This window comes from Narcine bancroftii, chromosome 8 (assembly GCF_036971445.1).
Source record: "Narcine bancroftii isolate sNarBan1 chromosome 8, sNarBan1.hap1, whole genome shotgun sequence".
NCBI lineage: Eukaryota > Metazoa > Chordata > Chondrichthyes > Torpediniformes > Narcinidae > Narcine > Narcine bancroftii.
The window spans coordinates 74382163-74400409 of NC_091476.1; the positions used below are offsets into that span (position 1 = coordinate 74382163).

General features: G+C 52.1%; 2 protein-coding genes and 1 long non-coding RNA gene across 4 annotated transcripts in view; 2 read left to right on the forward strand and 1 right to left on the reverse strand.

Annotated features, from left to right (window-relative positions):
- The first annotated feature begins 2082 nt into the window (after positions 1-2082).
- On the forward strand, positions 2083-6734 carry LOC138742045 (neuronal PAS domain-containing protein 4-like). The gene is made up of 7 exons (XM_069896238.1): positions 2083-2257; positions 2455-2606; positions 3222-3324; positions 3458-3707; positions 4443-4552; positions 4675-4810; positions 5558-6734. The coding sequence occupies exons 1-7, from the start codon at positions 2083-2085 to the stop codon at positions 6732-6734; spliced, it is 2103 nt and encodes a 700-aa protein (XP_069752339.1).
- Positions 6735-10277: 3543 nt separating this feature from the next.
- LOC138740889 (uncharacterized) lies at positions 10278-11956 on the forward strand. Its single transcript, XR_011343201.1, has 3 exons — positions 10278-10352; positions 10975-11141; positions 11913-11956. It is a non-coding gene; the product is annotated as an uncharacterized lncRNA (long non-coding RNA).
- Positions 11957-13561: 1605 nt separating this feature from the next.
- mrpl11 (mitochondrial ribosomal protein L11) overlaps positions 13562-18247 on the reverse strand; it is a 32496-nt gene continuing 27810 nt past the window's right edge. For both annotated transcript variants that reach the window (XM_069894153.1, XM_069894151.1), the window contains exons 4-6: positions 17073-17166; positions 16250-16409; positions 13562-13985 (exon numbers count right to left, since the gene is read on the reverse strand). In XM_069894153.1, the coding sequence (XP_069750254.1) occupies positions 13886-13985; positions 16250-16409; positions 17073-17166 (354 nt within the window). In that variant the 3' untranslated portion in view covers positions 13562-13885. The remainder of the gene's footprint in view (positions 13986-16249; positions 16410-17072; positions 17167-18247) is intronic.

An 18247-nucleotide genomic window follows, 5' to 3' on the forward strand; every position in this document is an offset into this window, starting at 1 on the left:
GATTTTTTTTAGGTAGGAATATATGGGTGGGCACAACATTGAGGGCCGAAGGGCCTGTGCTGCTTTATGTTCTAACCACAGAGCAATAGGTGGGAAAAAAGGTTGAGATCCATTGCTCCATTGATTCTATCAACCGCTCTACAAGGTCACTCCTCAGCCGAACACCCTCCTTTCAACGACGACGGGGTCTCCTTGTCTGAGGCTCTCTCTGCGTCATTTTCTGACCGTCTCTCTCTCTCTCTCTGCTCTTCGTAGTTCCTCCTCATTCGAAGCGTGGGGCCGCCCTGAGCGGCTGTTCCCCCCCGCTGCCCGACTTTTCCCATTCACAAAGGCTCACAACGCGCCGAACACAACAATTTAAATCAGGTCCGCATCCCCCTTCCCTCGGCAGGGAGTCCCCTCCTCACCGCCAGACGACACCAATGACTGCATGCCCCTCGGATGTGGAGGGAGGTTCGGCAGGGAATCCCTCAGTTGGGATGCCCGGGTTATATTTGAGGAAAGTGACGTCTTTTTCGCTGAAATGTGTCTGCCACCAGCAGGTGTTCCCCTCCTCTCCCCCTCTTATTCTCTTTGTCTTTTTCTTTCCTTCCCTCTCTCTTCCCCCTCTCCATCTCCTTTCTCTCTCTATCTCTCCCCTCTCTCCCCTCTCTTCCCCCTCTCTTTTTTTCTTTCATGTTCCTTCTTTTTCTCTTCCCTCCCTCTTTCTTTCTCTCTCCTGTTTCTTGCTCCCTCCCTATCTCCCTCTTTCTATTTCTCTCCTTTTTCTCTCTCTCTTTCTCCCTACCGCTCTCACACACACACACACACACACACACACTCCCCCTCTCCCTACTTTCCTCCCCTTGTGCTCAACCCAGTTGTGCCCCGTCTCTGTTACCGGAGTTGGGAACGGCGCTATCCACGGGTTGCGGTGCTGAAACCTCCCGTCTCGGTGCGCGCATTGTTCTTCGTTTCTCTCTCTCTCTCCGTTCACCCCGAGCCCTTCTTCCGCCGGACCAACGCACGAATCCCCGACTGTTCAAAGCCACCTTTCTGCAGAGCGTCTTTCCTGAAAATCTCTCCGTTTCCTCTCCATTGAAATCTATTCATTTATCTGAACGCCTCATCCCACTTTACATGAATCTCTTCGTCCCCTTCTCTCCGAGGACCCCCTAACATTCCCTGCCCCTTTCTCCGCGCTATTCACCGCATTCTCTTAACCTCCTCTCCCCCTGCATGGACCACCCTTTCTCAAATCCCCCCTTCCTCTTCCTCATCCACCCCTCTCTCGTTTCTGTCGCAATCACATCAACTTTCGGGGATATTTCTCTTCTCGACCCCCTCTCTCGGTTCCCCCTCTCATCTATCTTTCACTGTGCCCATTCCTTTATCTCTCAATTCCCCCATTTTCGTTATCATTCTCTTTTCAACCTCACTTTCACATCTCTGTATTTCTTCTGTAGTTTTTTTCTCTCTCCCCCTCTCAATCTCAATCTGTTTGCCTCTCAATCTGTTTCCCTTACTGACCGTATATATTCGCAGTCTCTCTTTCTATCATCTATTTGCCTCTGTTTCTCAATCTTTCTGTTTCTTTCACTATACGTATGTGCGTTTCCCTCTTTCTCCTCTGTCTCTCTCTCTTTCTGTTTGTCTACCTATCCATCTATCCATCTACAGTATCTATCTATTTATAGTATCCATCTATCTATCTCTGCCTCTGGCACAATTTCCATCTATCTCTCTCTCTCTCTCCCCCCCTCCCTCCCTCTCCTTGCACATTTTTCTATATTTCCCACGTTTCCTCCCCCACCAGTGCGAGGTACGGAGATTTTTTCCAAATCGGGATGCCTGGAGTTCTGGCGTCAGAACGCCGAAGTGACGCGTGGATTTAGTCACAGAGAACGATCCTTCTCTCTGCCTTCCCCTTGCCGTGCGTTGATGTGAAACCATCTCATCACGCCGGCCCTGCCCCTCGGCGCTCAACTCCCTATAAAACGCAGCTCACCTCAGCTTCAGCACCAGAGGATTCCGATCTGGTCCAGAACAGAGACTAAGAGGCGGAGTGACAGCGGCAGAGAAAGGGGGAAGAGGGCTCGCACCATGTACAGGTCGACGAAGGGAGCTTCAAAAGCGCGGAGAGACCAGATAAACGCGGAGATCAGGAATCTGAAGGAACTGTTGCCCATCTCGGATGCCGATAAGTCGAGGCTCTCTTACCTACACATCATGTCCCTGGCGTGTATTTACACCAGGAAATCTGTCTTCTTCAGCCGAGGTACGTTCAACTCGGAATCCCCCTCCTGCGAACCGTTCGGCCCATCACTTCTGTGTTTGCTCTTTGGATGCGGTTTTTAAAACAAAAATTATATGTAAACGTTAAGTTTTAGAGATGGTTGCGGTCTCTTGTTGAATGCGGGTAGGTGGCCCTTCGGTCCGTCTTTGGTGTGCTGACCCTTGCCCCCTTCGTTGCAGGTGAGGACGCGGCGGAGTGCCTTCCCCTGCTCTCGCCCCATGAGCTAACGGACTTCGTCCAGTCGCTTCCCGGGTTCCTTATTGCTCTAAGCAGCGACGGGAAGCTTATCTATGTTTCCGAGAACGTGTCCGACCATCTGGGTCACTCGCTGGTAAGTTGCGGCTAACACCGAAGCACACCAATGACTGCATGCGCCTCCCCTATTCTTGGGGGAGTTTCCACCGGGAGGGAGAAATAGCGTGCGGAAGTGTTGTAGAAAGTTGGATTCCAGGGCTTTGTGGGGAAATTGGGGAGGGCGAAGGATCCGAAGCGAGGGGGGGGGGGGGGGGAGGAAAAGAAGGGGATGGCAGGGGAGGGGAATCCTTTGCAATCTCGCTGGAACCGCGCATCAGGTACGTACATGACATCACATCCAATCCTGAGATACACATGCAATACACAGAGACAGAGAGAGAGAGAATCAATAAGACACTGATTTAATTTGTCGTTGAGGAGTCTGGCGGGGGAGGAGGTGGCAGCTCCCGAACCTGCTGGAGCGTGTCTTGTGGCCCCTGCACCTCTTTCTTGACGGCAGCAGCGAGAACAGAGCGTGTGCTCGGGCTGGGGTGGGTCCTCGATGATCGCTGCTGCTCTCCCGACGGCAGCGTTCCCCCCGTCGACGTTCTCGATGGTGGGGAGGGGTTTGCCTGAGCTATTTCCACTACCTTTTACGCTCAGGGTTGTGATGCAACCAGTTATTGAATGTGGGATCTTGCTGTGCTTCCAGGTGGATCTGGTGGCGCAGGGTGACAGTATTTACGACATCACGGACCCTCTGGACCATTTGGTGTTGAGCGCCAATCTGATGCAGAACTCGCAGGCGGAGACCGGTGAGTATCCTCACGTCCCAGCGCCGCTGCTTCTCCCCCTTGGCTTCTCCACTGCGTGCCCCGGTCTTACCCGCCCCCCCCCCCCTCACTCGCGTACCCCGGTCTTACCCCACCCCCTCTCTCTCCCTTGCAGAGCGTCTCTTCCGCTGCCGCTTCAACACCTCGAGGTCGGTCAGGCGGCAGAGCGCCGGCAACAAGATGGTGCTGGTCCGCGGCCGCTATCACCAGCCCCCGGACGGAACCTACTGGTCTTCCAAGCCGGTGTTCGTCGCCTTCTGCGCGCCGCTGGACACCCGGCCGCGGCTCTTCGACAACCACCTCTTCCTGGCCTTCTTCGAGAGTCGGCATTCCAAGGACATGATGGTTGTGGAAGTTTCCGACAGGTAGGAAAGGCGCTGGCGCCCACAGATGGTCCCTGACCCTGTCCGGTATCCCACCTCCCCACCGCGGGGCGCGGAGGTAGGCAGAGGCGAGCACAGGCACACTAACACTTATACACACGCATACACACATAATACACACACACTCTTACACACGCATACACACTCACACACATTCTTACATACTCACTCTTACGCACACATAACACTCACAACATTCACACACATACACGCACTCAGACACTCTCTCACACACATGCACTCAAAGACACACTCTCACGCAGACTCAACTACATACACTCACAAAGACATTCACTCACACACAGACACTACACACTCACTGACACACACACTTACACATTCCCACACACTCACACACAAATACACACCCTCACATACACACACATATAAGGACACATTCACACAGTCAGACATATATACACACACTCATACCTTCTCTCTTTCTCCCTCTCCCCCTCCTCTTTCCCTTTATCTCTACCTACTTCCCTCCCCCTCTCTCTGTTCCCTCTCCCCCTACCTTCTCCACTGCCCTCTCTCCCTCCCTCTTTCTTCTCTCTTTCCTGACCCCTGCAATATCTCCCCCTGCGAGTCCCCCAGTGAAAGCGATGTGTGGAGGGTGGACAAGATGGTCAAACAGCAGAGCGCCCCCCAACCCCACGGGACTGGATCGTTACTGTGAACAGACACTCACTAACCACTCTCTCTGTCTCCCCACAGCGTGACCTTCCACTTGGGTTACAAGAGCAACGAGTTGATTGGCACATCCTGGTACAGCCTGGTCCACCCTCAGGATCTCGCCCACGCCTCTGCTCGCCATTACCTCCTGGGTGAGTAGAGAGAGCGGGGTCGCTCTCTGCCCCTTGCCCCTTAGCTCTCCCTAGTTCAGGGCTTGCCAGTACTAACCAGCTCTGTGTATTTCCTTCCCGCCGCCCCCCCCCCCCCCCAGCAGTGAGCTCACGGAGTGAGGCGAGGGTGGAGATGGTGGTGCGACTCCAGAGCAAGGACAGCACGTGGGTGTGGATATACCTGGCTGCGCAGGTGGAGAGCGCGGAAACGCCCGTGGTATGCCACAACTACTGCATCAGGTGAGTTCCCTGCAGGGAACCCTCTCCCCCTCTCCCCTTCCCCCCTCCCCTCCCCAAGGACTCGGGAGCAGGGCTCCAACCCGCTGAGGGGTGAGGCCGTTGGACAAATTGAGGGAATTCCAACCCATTGAGGGCTAGGAGACCTTTTCACTCATTGAGGGATAGAAGAATGCCATTTGGCCCATTGACTGGGCTAGGAGGATGCCATTTAATCCATTGAGGGTCAGAAGGCCATTCGGAGGACACCTAACCCATTAAGAATGACAAGAGGCCATTCAATCCATCAGGGACAGGCCATTCAGTCCTTCAAGAGGGATTGAACCCCATTCAGCCCATTAGTTAGGGCAGGTCATTTGGCACTGCTGGGAGAAGGGGCCCAGCCAACCCATTTAGGGGGTAGAAAAGGCCATCCAGCCCATTGAGTGGGGACAGGCCCCTCCACGGTGAAGATGCCTATCTTACCGTGTCACCTCTGGGAAGCGGTGGAGGGGAATCAGAGTCCGAGAGAGAGAGAGAGAGAGAGAGAGGGGGGGTGGGTGGGAGAGAAAGGATGAAGAGAGAGGAGGGAAAAGAGAGAGTGAAATCCCACGAGGAGTGACAGCGCAGGGGAACAAACCTCTCGGATGTATACTTACCACCCCGGGACTCTCCAAGCGAGATGTGTGTGGGAGAGGGGTGGGCCTTAATTTGGGGTGGTGAAACTTTGGACAGGAGGGGTGTTCCTAACACTGGACTCTCTGCTTGCAGCGAGGCTGAAGCATGGTGCCTCCGGCAGCAGCTGACCGAGGAGGAAGAGACGGAGAGCCAAGTGTGGCCCTACGCCCTGTCTGCCCTGCCCGCTCTCCAGGAACCTCTGGAGTCGCCAGCCTACCTGTCGAGCCCGGACACTGTCTTCACCTCCGGCACCCCCACCAGCGTCGTTTCGGCCCTCTCCTTCGACTTCAGCGGCATCTGCGGCTTGGATTTCGCTGAGAGCTCCTCGGGAACCGGCGGCGGCGGCGGCGGCGGCGGTGGCGAAGACGAGGAAGGGTCGGGGCTCAGCCGCCGCCGCCGCCCTCCACTGCCCCCGCCGCAGGACGAAGAGCCGCCGGCACCCCCCGGCCACGGCGCCCGGCTCCCCGAGCTCAGCTACGGCGACTGCTCCTTCCTGCCCGAGTCGCCCACTCCTCTCCCCTTGGGGAGGGCTCGGGAAACTTACAGCGCGACAGCCGGCGAGCTCTGCTACCGCGCCGCCCTCTACGAGAGGTTGCCCCCTTCGCCGGACAGCCCGGGCCACGGAGGAGGGGTCCCGGCGGCGATGGGCTTCCAGAAACTCCGGGCTCCTCTCTACATCCACGTCGCCCCCACCCCCGAGGGTCTGCTCACCCCGGAGGCGTCTCCCATCAAGATCCCGCCGGGCGGCACCTTCGGGACGGGGGAGGGTCACTCAGGACTTGGCTCGCCGACTCAGGCGCTGCCCCTCCCCGACGCCCCAGCCTGGCGCACCGTGGACTTCACGGCCGTCGCCCCTGGCCAGGAAGGTGAAGACCCCATCGAAAACCTTCTCAAGGACTTGGAGGCTCCTGGCGCAGCGGCCAGCAGTAACAGCAGTCCCCGTCCCGTCTCCCAAGAGCGGGACACCTGTTCCGGAGGGTCCCACAGCCCGGCTTTGCGCCCCGCCACAGATCTATCTCCGGAAGAGCGATCCTTACTTGAAGAACTGGCTTCGTACGAAACAGTATTTGAGACGTTTGCCTCAAGGTCTCCCTGTGACGGGTTTAATGCTGAGTTGTATCAACTCCAAAGGCAAGGCCCGGAATACTTCCACCCAGGTAGGTGCGCTTGGACGTTGGGAAACCCTGGGGTGGGGGGCGGCAGGAGGAGGCCGTTCAGCCCGTCAAGGGCATTCATGTTTGGGAGAGGAACGGGGCCGTATCAGTGTTGAGATGGAGAACATTCCGCCCCCTGCGGGTCAGGACTGGGCCATTCAATGTAGGAAGGGAGGCCGTTCAGCCCAGCTGGGACAGGAATGGGCCATTCAATGTAGGAAGGGAGGTCGCTCGGCTCATCTGGGACAGCGGGGGGAGGGGCATTCCATATGGAGCAGGGTGTTCCGCCCAACTGGGACAGGATTGGTCCACTCAGTGTGGAGTGGGAGGGCGATTTAGCCGAGCTGGGACAGGAGTGGTCAATTCAATGTTGGACAGACGGCCGTTCAGCCCATCTGAGGTAAGAATGGGACATTCAGTACAGAGCAGGAAGCCATTCTGCCCATCCAGGACAGAAATGGTCCATTCCATTGCAGAACAGGAGGCCATTCAGCCCACCATTTTGGGACAGGATGGAACCATTCAACAGAGAGGGGGTCATACAGCCCCTCCAGGACAGGAATGGGCCATTCAGTGCAGAGCAGGAGGCAATTTAGCGCTCCCCTCCCCATTCTGGGACAGGAATGGGCCATTCCTTTTAGGACAGGATGCCTAGAATTCCATCTATCTGTAACCCACTGTTCACTGTAATTTCTCCCACTGGGACGCTAAATAGTCAGCCCTTTCATTAACCAGCACAATCCCCTTCCCGCGAGCAACATCCAGCCTGACTCCCCCGAGAGCGTGGATCTCTCCTTGTGCCAGGATTCCCTGCCTGGTGAACCTTTGGGGAAACAAAACCGCCTCCTCCTGGTCCCCAGGGTTTCTCCTCACGTGGTGCGGTCGAACTCGGGTCTGAATGATGGTCTTGTCATGCTTTTGATATGGCAATGTTAGTCCCGTGGAATGTAAGGGGTATCTATCCCTACGTGGCCCCGATGTCATGAGGTGCAGTTGGCAACCGCGTCAATTCCCCACCCACCAACGTCGGTTTTGAGTGTTTGCCCCAGTACTTCAGGATGGTCATAGAATCATACTGCGTAAGACAGTCCATTTGGCCCATCCACCTCCCTGCTGGCCAAGCCCCACAGGCCTTCCTGCCCATAAATCCCTTGTTCCCTAGTCTCCAGCTTCAACCTGAAGGCACGGATCACCCTATGAGTGGAAAAGGTTGGCCTTTTTGGCCACTCCTTTCACCTTGAACCCATGCCCTCTAGCTCTGGAATCACCTACACTGAGGGGGGGAGGAGGAATTCTATGAGAATTTCCATGCCCCTCATGATAGTTATCAACCTCCCTACATTCCAGGGGCTAAAGATCTAGCCCATCCAACCTCTCCCTTTAGGACCTCCAGTTCTGCACCATCCCAGGGAATGACCATATGCGAACGATCCACCTGCACAAGTGAAACCTAATTTTCATTTGTGCACTAAACTGCATTTATCCACAAATCCAGCCTTGGTTTGGTCCATTCCCATTGAGTCTAGTGGCTGCAGCAAGTAAGAACCTTGGTGTACATGTCTATAAGGGCAGAAATAGGCTCTTCGGTCCATCGAGTCTGTCCTGCCATTCATTCGTTGATCTCCATTTCCCCCGCTGCCTGGCTTTGTCAATCTCTGCCTAATGGCCCGGTCTCCACAACCGCCTGTGGTAACAATATTTCGATAGACCAACAAAATTCTTCTGCATCTCGGTTCTGAGCGGGTGCCCATCAATCCCGAAGTTGTGCCCCTCATTTTAACTGTGGGTGACCAATCTCTGCCTTAAATGACGTCGCTTTTTTGTACGTTCGTGTTGCCTGAAAATGAACCCGCGTTTTTTATGACTCTGGGCAACAATTTTTTTTCCCCAAACGGTTTTGCTTCCTGAACAAAAATTGGGGGTGATGACAGCCGACTTCAAGCTGGACACAAAGATAATTTTAGATTTGCTGCATCACGTGCGTAGTTGGAGAAATATTGAATTAACTTTGATTGAACTTGGTGCGTTTAATCGCATAATGACGTCTGCACGTTGCATTAGTTCAACCGACCTAAAAATGTTTTGCCGCTGATTTTCGTTTGTACTCAGCATCTGATGCCTCTTGTGTCAGTGGCCAACAATAGTCAGCTGGTCTTGATGGACTGTGGTTTCCTTGATGCCTAGCCGAGCTCTCAAGTTGACTGTACTAATTGCACGACAAAATGTGAGGAGCCCAGGGTTTGTCTTGCTCACCAATTTTGCGACCGACGTAGAGCTCATAGGCTTCCCTCATCAGTGCAGTCAGGCTGTGGCTTTGGGCGGTAAGTATACACAAATGTAACAGAATGTGGGAACGTTGATGAGATATTTCTGGCCTATTGAATCTTCCTGAAGACAATAAATCCTATCATTAAGGACACTCACCATGCTATTGGTTGAAGAACATGTGCATCAACCTCCATTCAATCCATATCAATGTAATGCACAGCATCTAGATAATGAGCTGCTTTTATTGACAGTCTGAATCTATCCTGACCAAACATGCCCAGCCCGAAGACAACAGTTGCGGTGAACCGGCATTGAGTCCAAGGCTTGGACTGATCAAAACAGCTCGCTGTGTGGGTAATATACTTAAAACATGACAGGACATTAGGTTGCAAGTGATATAACTATTTTAAGATGATTTCTGCGACAAGGCAGTTCAGAACTTCGTAAAAAAAACTGCACCCCAATGCGTCCAGGAAGCAAAACCTCCATTGTCCAGCTCGTTCAGATTCAGATGCCCGGTCCGTGAAACTAACCAGGTCTCTTTCTCATTCTCTCGCGCAGGTGGAAGTGGAGGTGGTCCCTCATTCTGAAATAAGTCTGTGACTTACTTCATCGAGTATGGCATATTGTCATATTTTGTGAAGCTGATATGACCGAACACGTCGTCGTTTTTCTTTTTTTGGGGGGGAGCTACTTCAATCTCCGTTATCTCCTGGGAATGCGATGCATGGGGTGGGACGGGGGAGTTTTATGTAAACCAGAAGTTCTACCTTTTGTAACCCTGCAAACCCGAAACCATGCGAGCCTTCGAGTAATGACCAAACTTTGAGAATAGTGTAGCTATGGAGAAGGACATCGTAAGATTAAACTCGTATTCACTTGTAGTGATTTTCTAAATCGTAAATAAGAGACAGTTAAAGCTTCTTTTGATATGTATCTGTACACATGACATATTCTGAATTTTTATTATTGCTGTGTCATGAATACTATGTAGAACTATCTACAACCAAGTATAGGGAATTGAATCCTGTTTATCTTTCGTATTTTCACACAGAAAGATTATATATGTATGTACATATATACATCTATCTATATATATAAATATATAAATACACGAGCATTTAACAAATGTAAGCACTTTTAATGATCAAGAGCCGTGCGTTGTGAAACTGTGTTTTTGCGTGCGTTTTCGGAGTGTTGTACATCCTGCTGTTATTGGGGGGGGGGGGGGGGGGGGGGGAGGAGGGGAGAGAAAACTATTTATATTAAAAAGTGCATTTCAAATCAACCATGGCGTTGCTCCGAATTTTTTGCCTCTGTTCATTTCCGCTCACCGGCACCAAGAGCTGTGAGGAAACCACTCCCCTCCCTTCCCGATCCTCTTGGCTGCTCACCCAGGAAGTAACCTCAGGGGTTCCCTCGATGGCCGTGCAACGGGTCAGGCGCAGGGTTTCCTTCTGCCTGCTGTAAGTGCGGCATTAGGGGCGTCGGCCCCACCCCTCCCCACTGGCGCCCCCTTGATGTTAGAAGGAGAGAAGGGAACCCCCCCCCCCAACCCGCCCTCCTGGTTCCGGACTCTCCTATCACCTTCCCACGTTCACTCTGCCCACGCACGTCAAAGTTAGAGATGTTTCAAATGAGAGGACCCCCCCCCCCCCCGGTTCTCCTAAATCCCAGCGACTATAAGCCCAAACGCTCCTCATTCCCAGAATCACCCTCTGAACCCTGTCTGACGTCAGCCCATCCTTTCTCAAATGAAAAGCCCAAAACTGCTTACAATTCTCCACATGAGGCCTCACCGGGGCCTGATAAATCCTCAACATCCCATCCCTGCCCTTAGATTCTATTCCGGTTGTAACGAACGCCAGCATTGCATTTGCCTTCTTCACCCCCGACTCAACCTGCACGTTTCCCTCCAGCAGGTCCTGCACGAAGATCCCAGCTCCCTTCACATCTGGGGATTTTCAATTTGCTCCCCATTTAGAAAACAGTCTGCCCCATTATTTCTTCCACCCAAGTGCACGACCATCCACTCTCCATTTCATTTGTCACTTCTCTGCCCCCTTCTCCTCCTCTGTCCATCTTCAGCCTCCCTGTTCCTTACCTGCTCCTCCACCCATCTTCGCTTCATTGGCAATGGTCGGGGCTGGGACTTTGATACCGTCGGCTGCAGGAACTGGAGATGGGGGCGCAGGTGCTCAGCGAAGCGGTCACCAAGCCGATGCCTGGTGTTACATCCTAGATCAGCAGCAATGGTAAATTACCAAAGACAAATAGTATTTTCAAAACCATTAATTTTAACCCCACTGTGCACGAATGTATATAGGTGTGTGTGCGTGTTAAAACCCAAGTCATTACAGTTTAAGCTTGATTCTGAAGAGATTATTCAGTTTCAGAAATCTTTTGTGTTGAACCTCAAAGTCTTTACTGTGGTTCAAAAGCAACAATGAAGTAGTTTGAAACATCATCAGGCCTCTTTAAAGCATCTTCAGACCTTTAAAACATCATCAGACCCGTTTAAAACATTATAAATCCCCTTTAAAACTCACAAATGTCTTTTGCAGAGTTGTTTTCAGAGCAATGTTTCTTCATAGTTGATTTTCTCTCTCTTGCATGGAGATTTCAGAATCTGGGCTCTTTTCCAAAGAAACAGTGAAGTGAATTCAGCATTATAGATTTAGGATTAGTTAGTTACCATCTTTTTTCCTTTTGTTTTTTTTTCCTGAGGGAACAAAGGATAAAATATTAACTTCTGTCCATTTGTTTATCATTACTTGCGATGTTCATTTTTATTTTAGGATACATTGTAATTACTTTTTACCTGGACAAGTTAGATTTCTCATTCTTACACTTTTTGTTGAATATATATATTTATAAAATTCAATAAAAGGGACAGCGAAGTGGGTAAATACTACCTACGGGATGGCCAGGTCACTGCTTCCCTCTGTTCCAAAGAGACAGCGATAAGATCTTCAAAGACCGCTTTTCCTGAAGAGAAATAACCAGCCCCTTTTTCGTTGCTGTAGTTCAATCCTGTGTCACCTACAGGATGGTCAGGCGACTTCTTCTGGTCTCAAGAACTGCCTCTCGTCCAGTGATACCTTTCTCCGAAAAGTCTCATCACATGGATGTGTGACATCATTTCCACCATTTCCCCGAAAGCATGGCCTTCTGAAGTCCTTTCATGTCTACAAGCTGAAAAGCATCTCTGTTCACTTCCACCCACTACAAAAGTATGAAGTCCATGGACTCCGGCCTGCTGTGCAGACCATTGAATTAAAAGTCCTGCTAGTTTGAACAGCGGCCTCTCAATTTTCATTCTAACGCCATAAGTAAATAAGCGAAGTGTCTTGTATTTAAACAGATGGCCTCCTTGAGCACTTCATCTTTACAGCTGTTTGCGTGTCTCCCACTGACAACTGATTTACAGACAAACTGATTTACAGACAAACGTCTCCGAAATCTGCCAGCTTCCATTTCCAAAGGGTCTCTGAGTCCAACCGTGCGTCCGTAAAAATGCAAAGATGCCCTGTCCACCCAAAAACTAAATTTACTAAGAAATATATATTATATAACTAAAGATTTTTCATTTTAAAAATTAATTTTAGCACAGATCCGTAACACTAATGTCACCCGCCGCCTCCTGGAGGGGACTCTCTTTTGCTTCTCTTTCTCTGACTGTAAAAGGCGCCGGGCGATTTCTGCCAGCGGTGAATCTTTGCCTGCCTTGCGGCAAAGTAATTTTTTGTGTAACGTTACACCTGTTATTATAGGACAATAAAGGAACCCTGCTAAATCTGCCTGTGTTGACATTTAGTGACTAGCCCTTCCCAGCCCCTGGACCAGCACTGGCCCCTGCTGGTGACGCAGGGCATTGCCGGGACCACACTGAAATTCACATGAAATTCTCCAAGCAGCCAGGGATTCGATGGCCCCAATAAGATTTGCTCAGAGTCGGACACCAGCTTCAGGAAGTCTTCATTTAGGCCCAATCCTGATGCTGAGAGCAAGGTGCACTAAGATCCCTCCTCTTCACCACTCCTTCACGCTCCTCCCCACTGCCCATCCCACAACACACCTTCCTCACCACCCCCTCGCCCCTCAAAACCCCTCCCACAGTGTTCCTCCTCCCTTTCCCCCCTCACCAGCCCCCTTTACCACCCTCCCACAGCACTCCCCTCCTCACCGCCTCTCCCACAGCGCTCCATGCCCCTCCTCACTACCTCCCCACACTCCTCCCACAGCACTCCCCCATGCCCCTCCTCACTACCTCCCCACGCCCCTCCTACAGCGCTCCCCCATGCCCCTCCTCACTACCTCCCCACGCCCCTCCCACAGTGCTCCCCCACGCCCCTCCCACAGCGCTCCCCCATGCCCCTCCTCACTACCTCCCCACGCCCCTCCCACAGCGCTCCCCCATGCCCCTCCTCACTACCTCCCCACGCCCCTCCCACAGCACTCCCCCCACGCCCCTCCTCCTCCTCCCCAGACCCCTCATGACTCACCTCACCGGCCCCTTATCTCTCCCTCAGCACTTCTCCCACGCCCCTCCTCCTCGTCCTCACCACCCCTCCTTCCTCACCATTTCCCCACACCCCTCCCTCCTCACCACCCCCTCCCACAGCACTCCCTCCTACATCCTCACCGACCCTCTCCCAAGAACATTTCCAAATGCAACTGTGGTAGATTTTATTAAAAATTATAAATAGGACCCAACACACGGGACAAACGAGCCAGTGATCAGCAGCAAAGCACTGACGTGAGCCCACACTCTCTTGTGAGGCACATCAAATCCTTTGACCCCACAGGCCAGGAACATCTGAAGCCTGGAGGCATGAAGAGGAGAAGGTGTAAATGTGTGGGATATGTGGGGAGGAGGAGAGGTTAACAGAGGAGGGTACAGAGGAATGGTTTGGGGCCGGCTGGGGTTTGCCGGTCGATGCTGAATTCAGGTTAGCTCCTTCCCCCTCGTCGTGGACACCGACTCCCACCCCCAACATCACTTCTTCTTGGTGGCTGCAGCCTCCAGCAGGACTGCCTCTGCCTTCAGCTGCTCCTCCCTCTGCTCCCGAAACCTGACGTAGTCCTCAGCGGAGAGGCTGAGAGAGGGGAGGAGAGAGGGAAGGGGGAGAGGGAGGGGGGAGGGAGGAAGAGAGAGGGAGATGTTAACAGTGTCGTGAAGGACACACGATCCAGGTGAAGGATGGTGGAGCTTTCGCACACATGGATCCCACCCCCCTGACCCGCACATCGCGATGCAGCTGGCTGAGATGACCGCAGGGTCCGTGGACAAGGATGAGGTCGCAGACAGTGCACTCCTCCCCCTTGTCATCGCCAGAGACTGTTCAGCCCCTTGCAACCTGCCCAGCATCCAGTGAGTCTGTGGCCGATCCTTCTTCCGTAATACAATGGGGCCACTCAGCCCAACAGCTCTATGCTAGGCCCTCCCCCCACCAGGGCCGACCCTGAGTCCCATTCTCCTTCCTTCCTTGTTGTGCTGAAACCCACTCCCTGCGAATCCTAACCCAAGCGGACAGGGCTAGGTCCCAACGCCGATGAACTCATATTTGCTGGATGTACAGCAGTGAGAGACAAGACCAATGGTGAACCATCATGGCGGTTATTGACCTAACCGCCTCTTTCCCGCCACCCTGAATTCCCCGACTTTGCATTTGACTGTCTGCATTTTAAATGCCAAAGTGCAGCAGGAACTCACAACCTCCTTCAGAGGTTAACCGATGTTTCGGGACCTGAATCCTTCCTCAAAGAAGGGCTCTGGCCCAAAATGTCGCTAATGCATCTTTACCTCCCGCAGACGCTGGTGCATTTTGAACTCATTCAACGAGGCAGTACCCCCTTGGGCAGAGAATTCCACCAGGCGATTCCTCTGTCTCTATCTTCCCAAATTTTAAATGTTTCCACAAGATCCTCTCTCATTCAGCGAAATTTCAGTAAGTAAGGCCCCAGGTTTAAAAGTGAAAGAGGGTGCTCCCATGGGTTCCGTCACCACAGCCATCAGGATCCTGAATGAGCCCCATAACAGTGCTCTCCTATTTGGTGATAACACTGGACAACAATTTTTAAAAAAAGTTTGCTTCCTGAAATAAAATTGGGGATTATGATAGAGAACTTCAAGGTGAACAGAAAGATCATTTCAGATTTGATGTATCACGTGGGAAGTTGGAGGAACATTAAATTAACTTTGATTGAATTTATCCCGTTCAATCGATTAATGTTGTTGACACATTGCGTGAGTTCAACCGACCCAATTACGTTCTGCTGCTGATTTTCGTTTGTACTCGGCATCTGATGCCTCTCTGGTCAGTGTCCGGCAATCGTCAGCCGGCACGGATGGATTCTGCTTGGCCCGATACCACTTTTCCAGGGACGCAGTGTCCCGGTGAAATCTTTCATCGTGTTCGTCACTGACCTGCACTGAAGACGTCCGAGAGCGAACGCAGAAAATTAATTGTCGACAACACATTGACCTTCACGATTTTGTTGGCTTGAAGCAGACTTAAAATATGAGAGGTAATCGCAAAAATAGGTTAGATTTTAAAAATCGGAACGTGGTGGGAACATCCTCAGATGATTTTTGTGATCCGCAGACCCAAAGTCCATAAAATCCGTTTAAAAGTGTTCAGGAAGCAAAATCTTTGTTGTCCAGTGTAACCGGCCTTTTATCGCAACCCTGCACTATGCAAATTGTGCTCGTCACATGGCAGTATGAATGTTAGCGATAACCTGCTGGTTTGCTTGCTGAAGAACACAGGTCGCTGGACTAGGTACAAGGGATAATGAACTTGTTGCCCAGATTTCAGTATCTGCTGTATTCTGAGTGGCTCCAGTTCGAACAGTGGTTCTCAACTCTTCTCTTTCCACTCACAGACCTTAAGTAATTTCTAGGCCATCGATGCTCTGTGATCAGTAAGGGGTTGCTTAAGGTGGACAGAAAAAGTTTGAAAACCACCGTTTTAATCGACCCTCATGGACTTGTTATGTGCACCGCTTCAGAACTCCCAAAGGAAATGGGCCAATGAGCATTTTTCTTAAGCAAAATATTTTAGAAACAATCAGGTCTGGAACAGTAATTCCCAACCTTCCCTTCCCACCTTAAGCAATCTCTTACTAATCACAAAGCCCCGATGGCACAGGGATTACTTAGAGTGGGACATGAGTGGAAAGAGAAAGGATCAGAACCACGGAGTTTAATTGGTGAACCCAAGAAGTGGGGAACATTCCAAACTCCATGCAGACAGCGCTGGGGTGGGGAGGTTAAGGATCGACTCTCCCTCGATTTTCCGCAGTGTTCCCAGCCAGGTATATGCATTTCTCCACGGCCGGGAAGTGGGTGGAGACTTACTCTGGCACCACTTTGATCCCAAGGGACTGGGCTGATCCAATGAGACACTTGCAGACATTCTGGAGTGACATGTCCTGGAGGTGGAAACTCTCATCCTGCATCTTCACCTTGGCGATCTCGTAGATGTGTTTCACGCTCACCACGCCCGCAACCTCGTGACCTGCCGCATAGATGGAGCTGTCAAAAGGCCAAAGACGACCCAAACCCCAGGCTTTCACTACAGTGAAAGAAGTGAAAGACAGGGGCCTAATCCAGGGGTTCCAGGTGGAGGAGGGGGTGGAACAGAAGGTTTGAGCGGTGGGGGAGTGGGGTTATATGTAGAATAACAGATCCCCGGGAGTGGGTTACAGGCTGGGGTCTGATCCAGGGGTTCGGGGAGGGGGGTTTACACATAGATCCCCAGGAGTGGGTTACAGGCTGGGGTCTGATCCAGGGGTTCAGGGGGTTTATATATAGATTAACAGATCCCCGGGTGTGGGTTACAGGCTGGGGTCTGATCCAGGGGTTGGGGGGGTTTATATATGGAATAACAGATCCCTGGGAGTGGGTGACAGGCTCCGGTCTGATCCAGGTGTTCGGGGGGGGGGGGTTTATATATAGAATAACAGATCCTCAAGAGTGGGAACAGGCTGGGGCCTGATCCAAGGGAGGGTTCAAGGGTTATAGAGAATGACAGATCTGAGAGTGGGTCACAGGTTGGGGTCAGACCCAGGGGTCTTGGTAGTGTTGTGCCAACACGGCTCATGCTCTCTGTGAGCCTTGCTCGACCATCCCCCACACCACCCGGCCAGCCAGCAATGTGGGTGGGGGGAGTTTTGCTCACCTGCCCTGGAAGCCCCTTTCTCGATCCCGGCTGCCGCCTTCAGGAAGTAGGAGACGGTGGGCTTATTGACTTTCAGCTCGTAGGTGCGATCGGGCTGAGAACACACACACAGGGAAAGGTGAACAGGGGAGATCCGCTCCCTCCAGATTCGGGCAGACCCTTCCCCCTCAACCTTGTCTTGGGGGGGGGTGCCACCCTCTCCAATAACGTTTCATAAACCCATCACCAACCGAAATCCCGCAGAATTCAGCTCTCAATGCACCACCACATCCTTTTTATCAGCTGAGAAATTTGAGGGGTTGCAAGGTTAACAGGGTCCCGGAGCGAAGGGTTGACTTAACCCTTTGGGCTCCGAATCCCATAGACCCAGTCTGGAGTATATATTGTAAAAGGCTAAAAATGTCCGGAGTCCAGAGGGTTAATAGAGGTCTACAAGATTATTCAAGGCACAGATAGTATCTTGGGGGTGACAGTAGCAAACACCAGAGGACGTTTGTACAAGGTGAAGGGAGGGAAGTTTAGGGGAGACGTCAGGGGTAAGAGTTTTTTTTTATACAGAGAGTTGTGTGGGCCCGGAATGCCTTGCTAAGGGGTGGGGGTAGAGGCTGGAACATTGGGGGTAGGTACATGGATGGAAGGAAAATAGAGGGTATGGGTGTGAGGTAGGGCAGGTTTTTAAGAGAATGACATATCATTGTTGGGCTGAAGGGCCTGGCCTGCCTGTGATTTTTATATTTAGATGTCCAGCATTGCAACAGGCCCTTCTGGCACAAGACCCCCTGCCGCCCAATTACACCCCAATTGATCGACCTCCCTTTTGTTTTTGAACAGGGGGGAGGGAGACCCACGCGGACATGGGGAAGAATGTAGAAACTCCTTACATTCAGCGCCAGATTCGAACCAGTTTCACTGGCGATGTAATGGCGTGGTGCTGCCCAAGTTCTGTGCTTTTCAGGAGGTCTGATGTGGACGGGATCTGCACAGTGAAGAGGAGCAGAAGGATCTTGGAGGGTAGGTACATAGTGCCTTGAATGTGGTGTCATAGGTAGATAGGGTGGTCAGAAAGGCTTTCGGCGCTTCGGCTTACAGCACCAGCAATCAGGACTGGTGTTCCAATCCCGTGCTGTCTGTAAGGGGCTTGTACGTTCTCCTCATGTCTGCATGGGTTTTCCCCG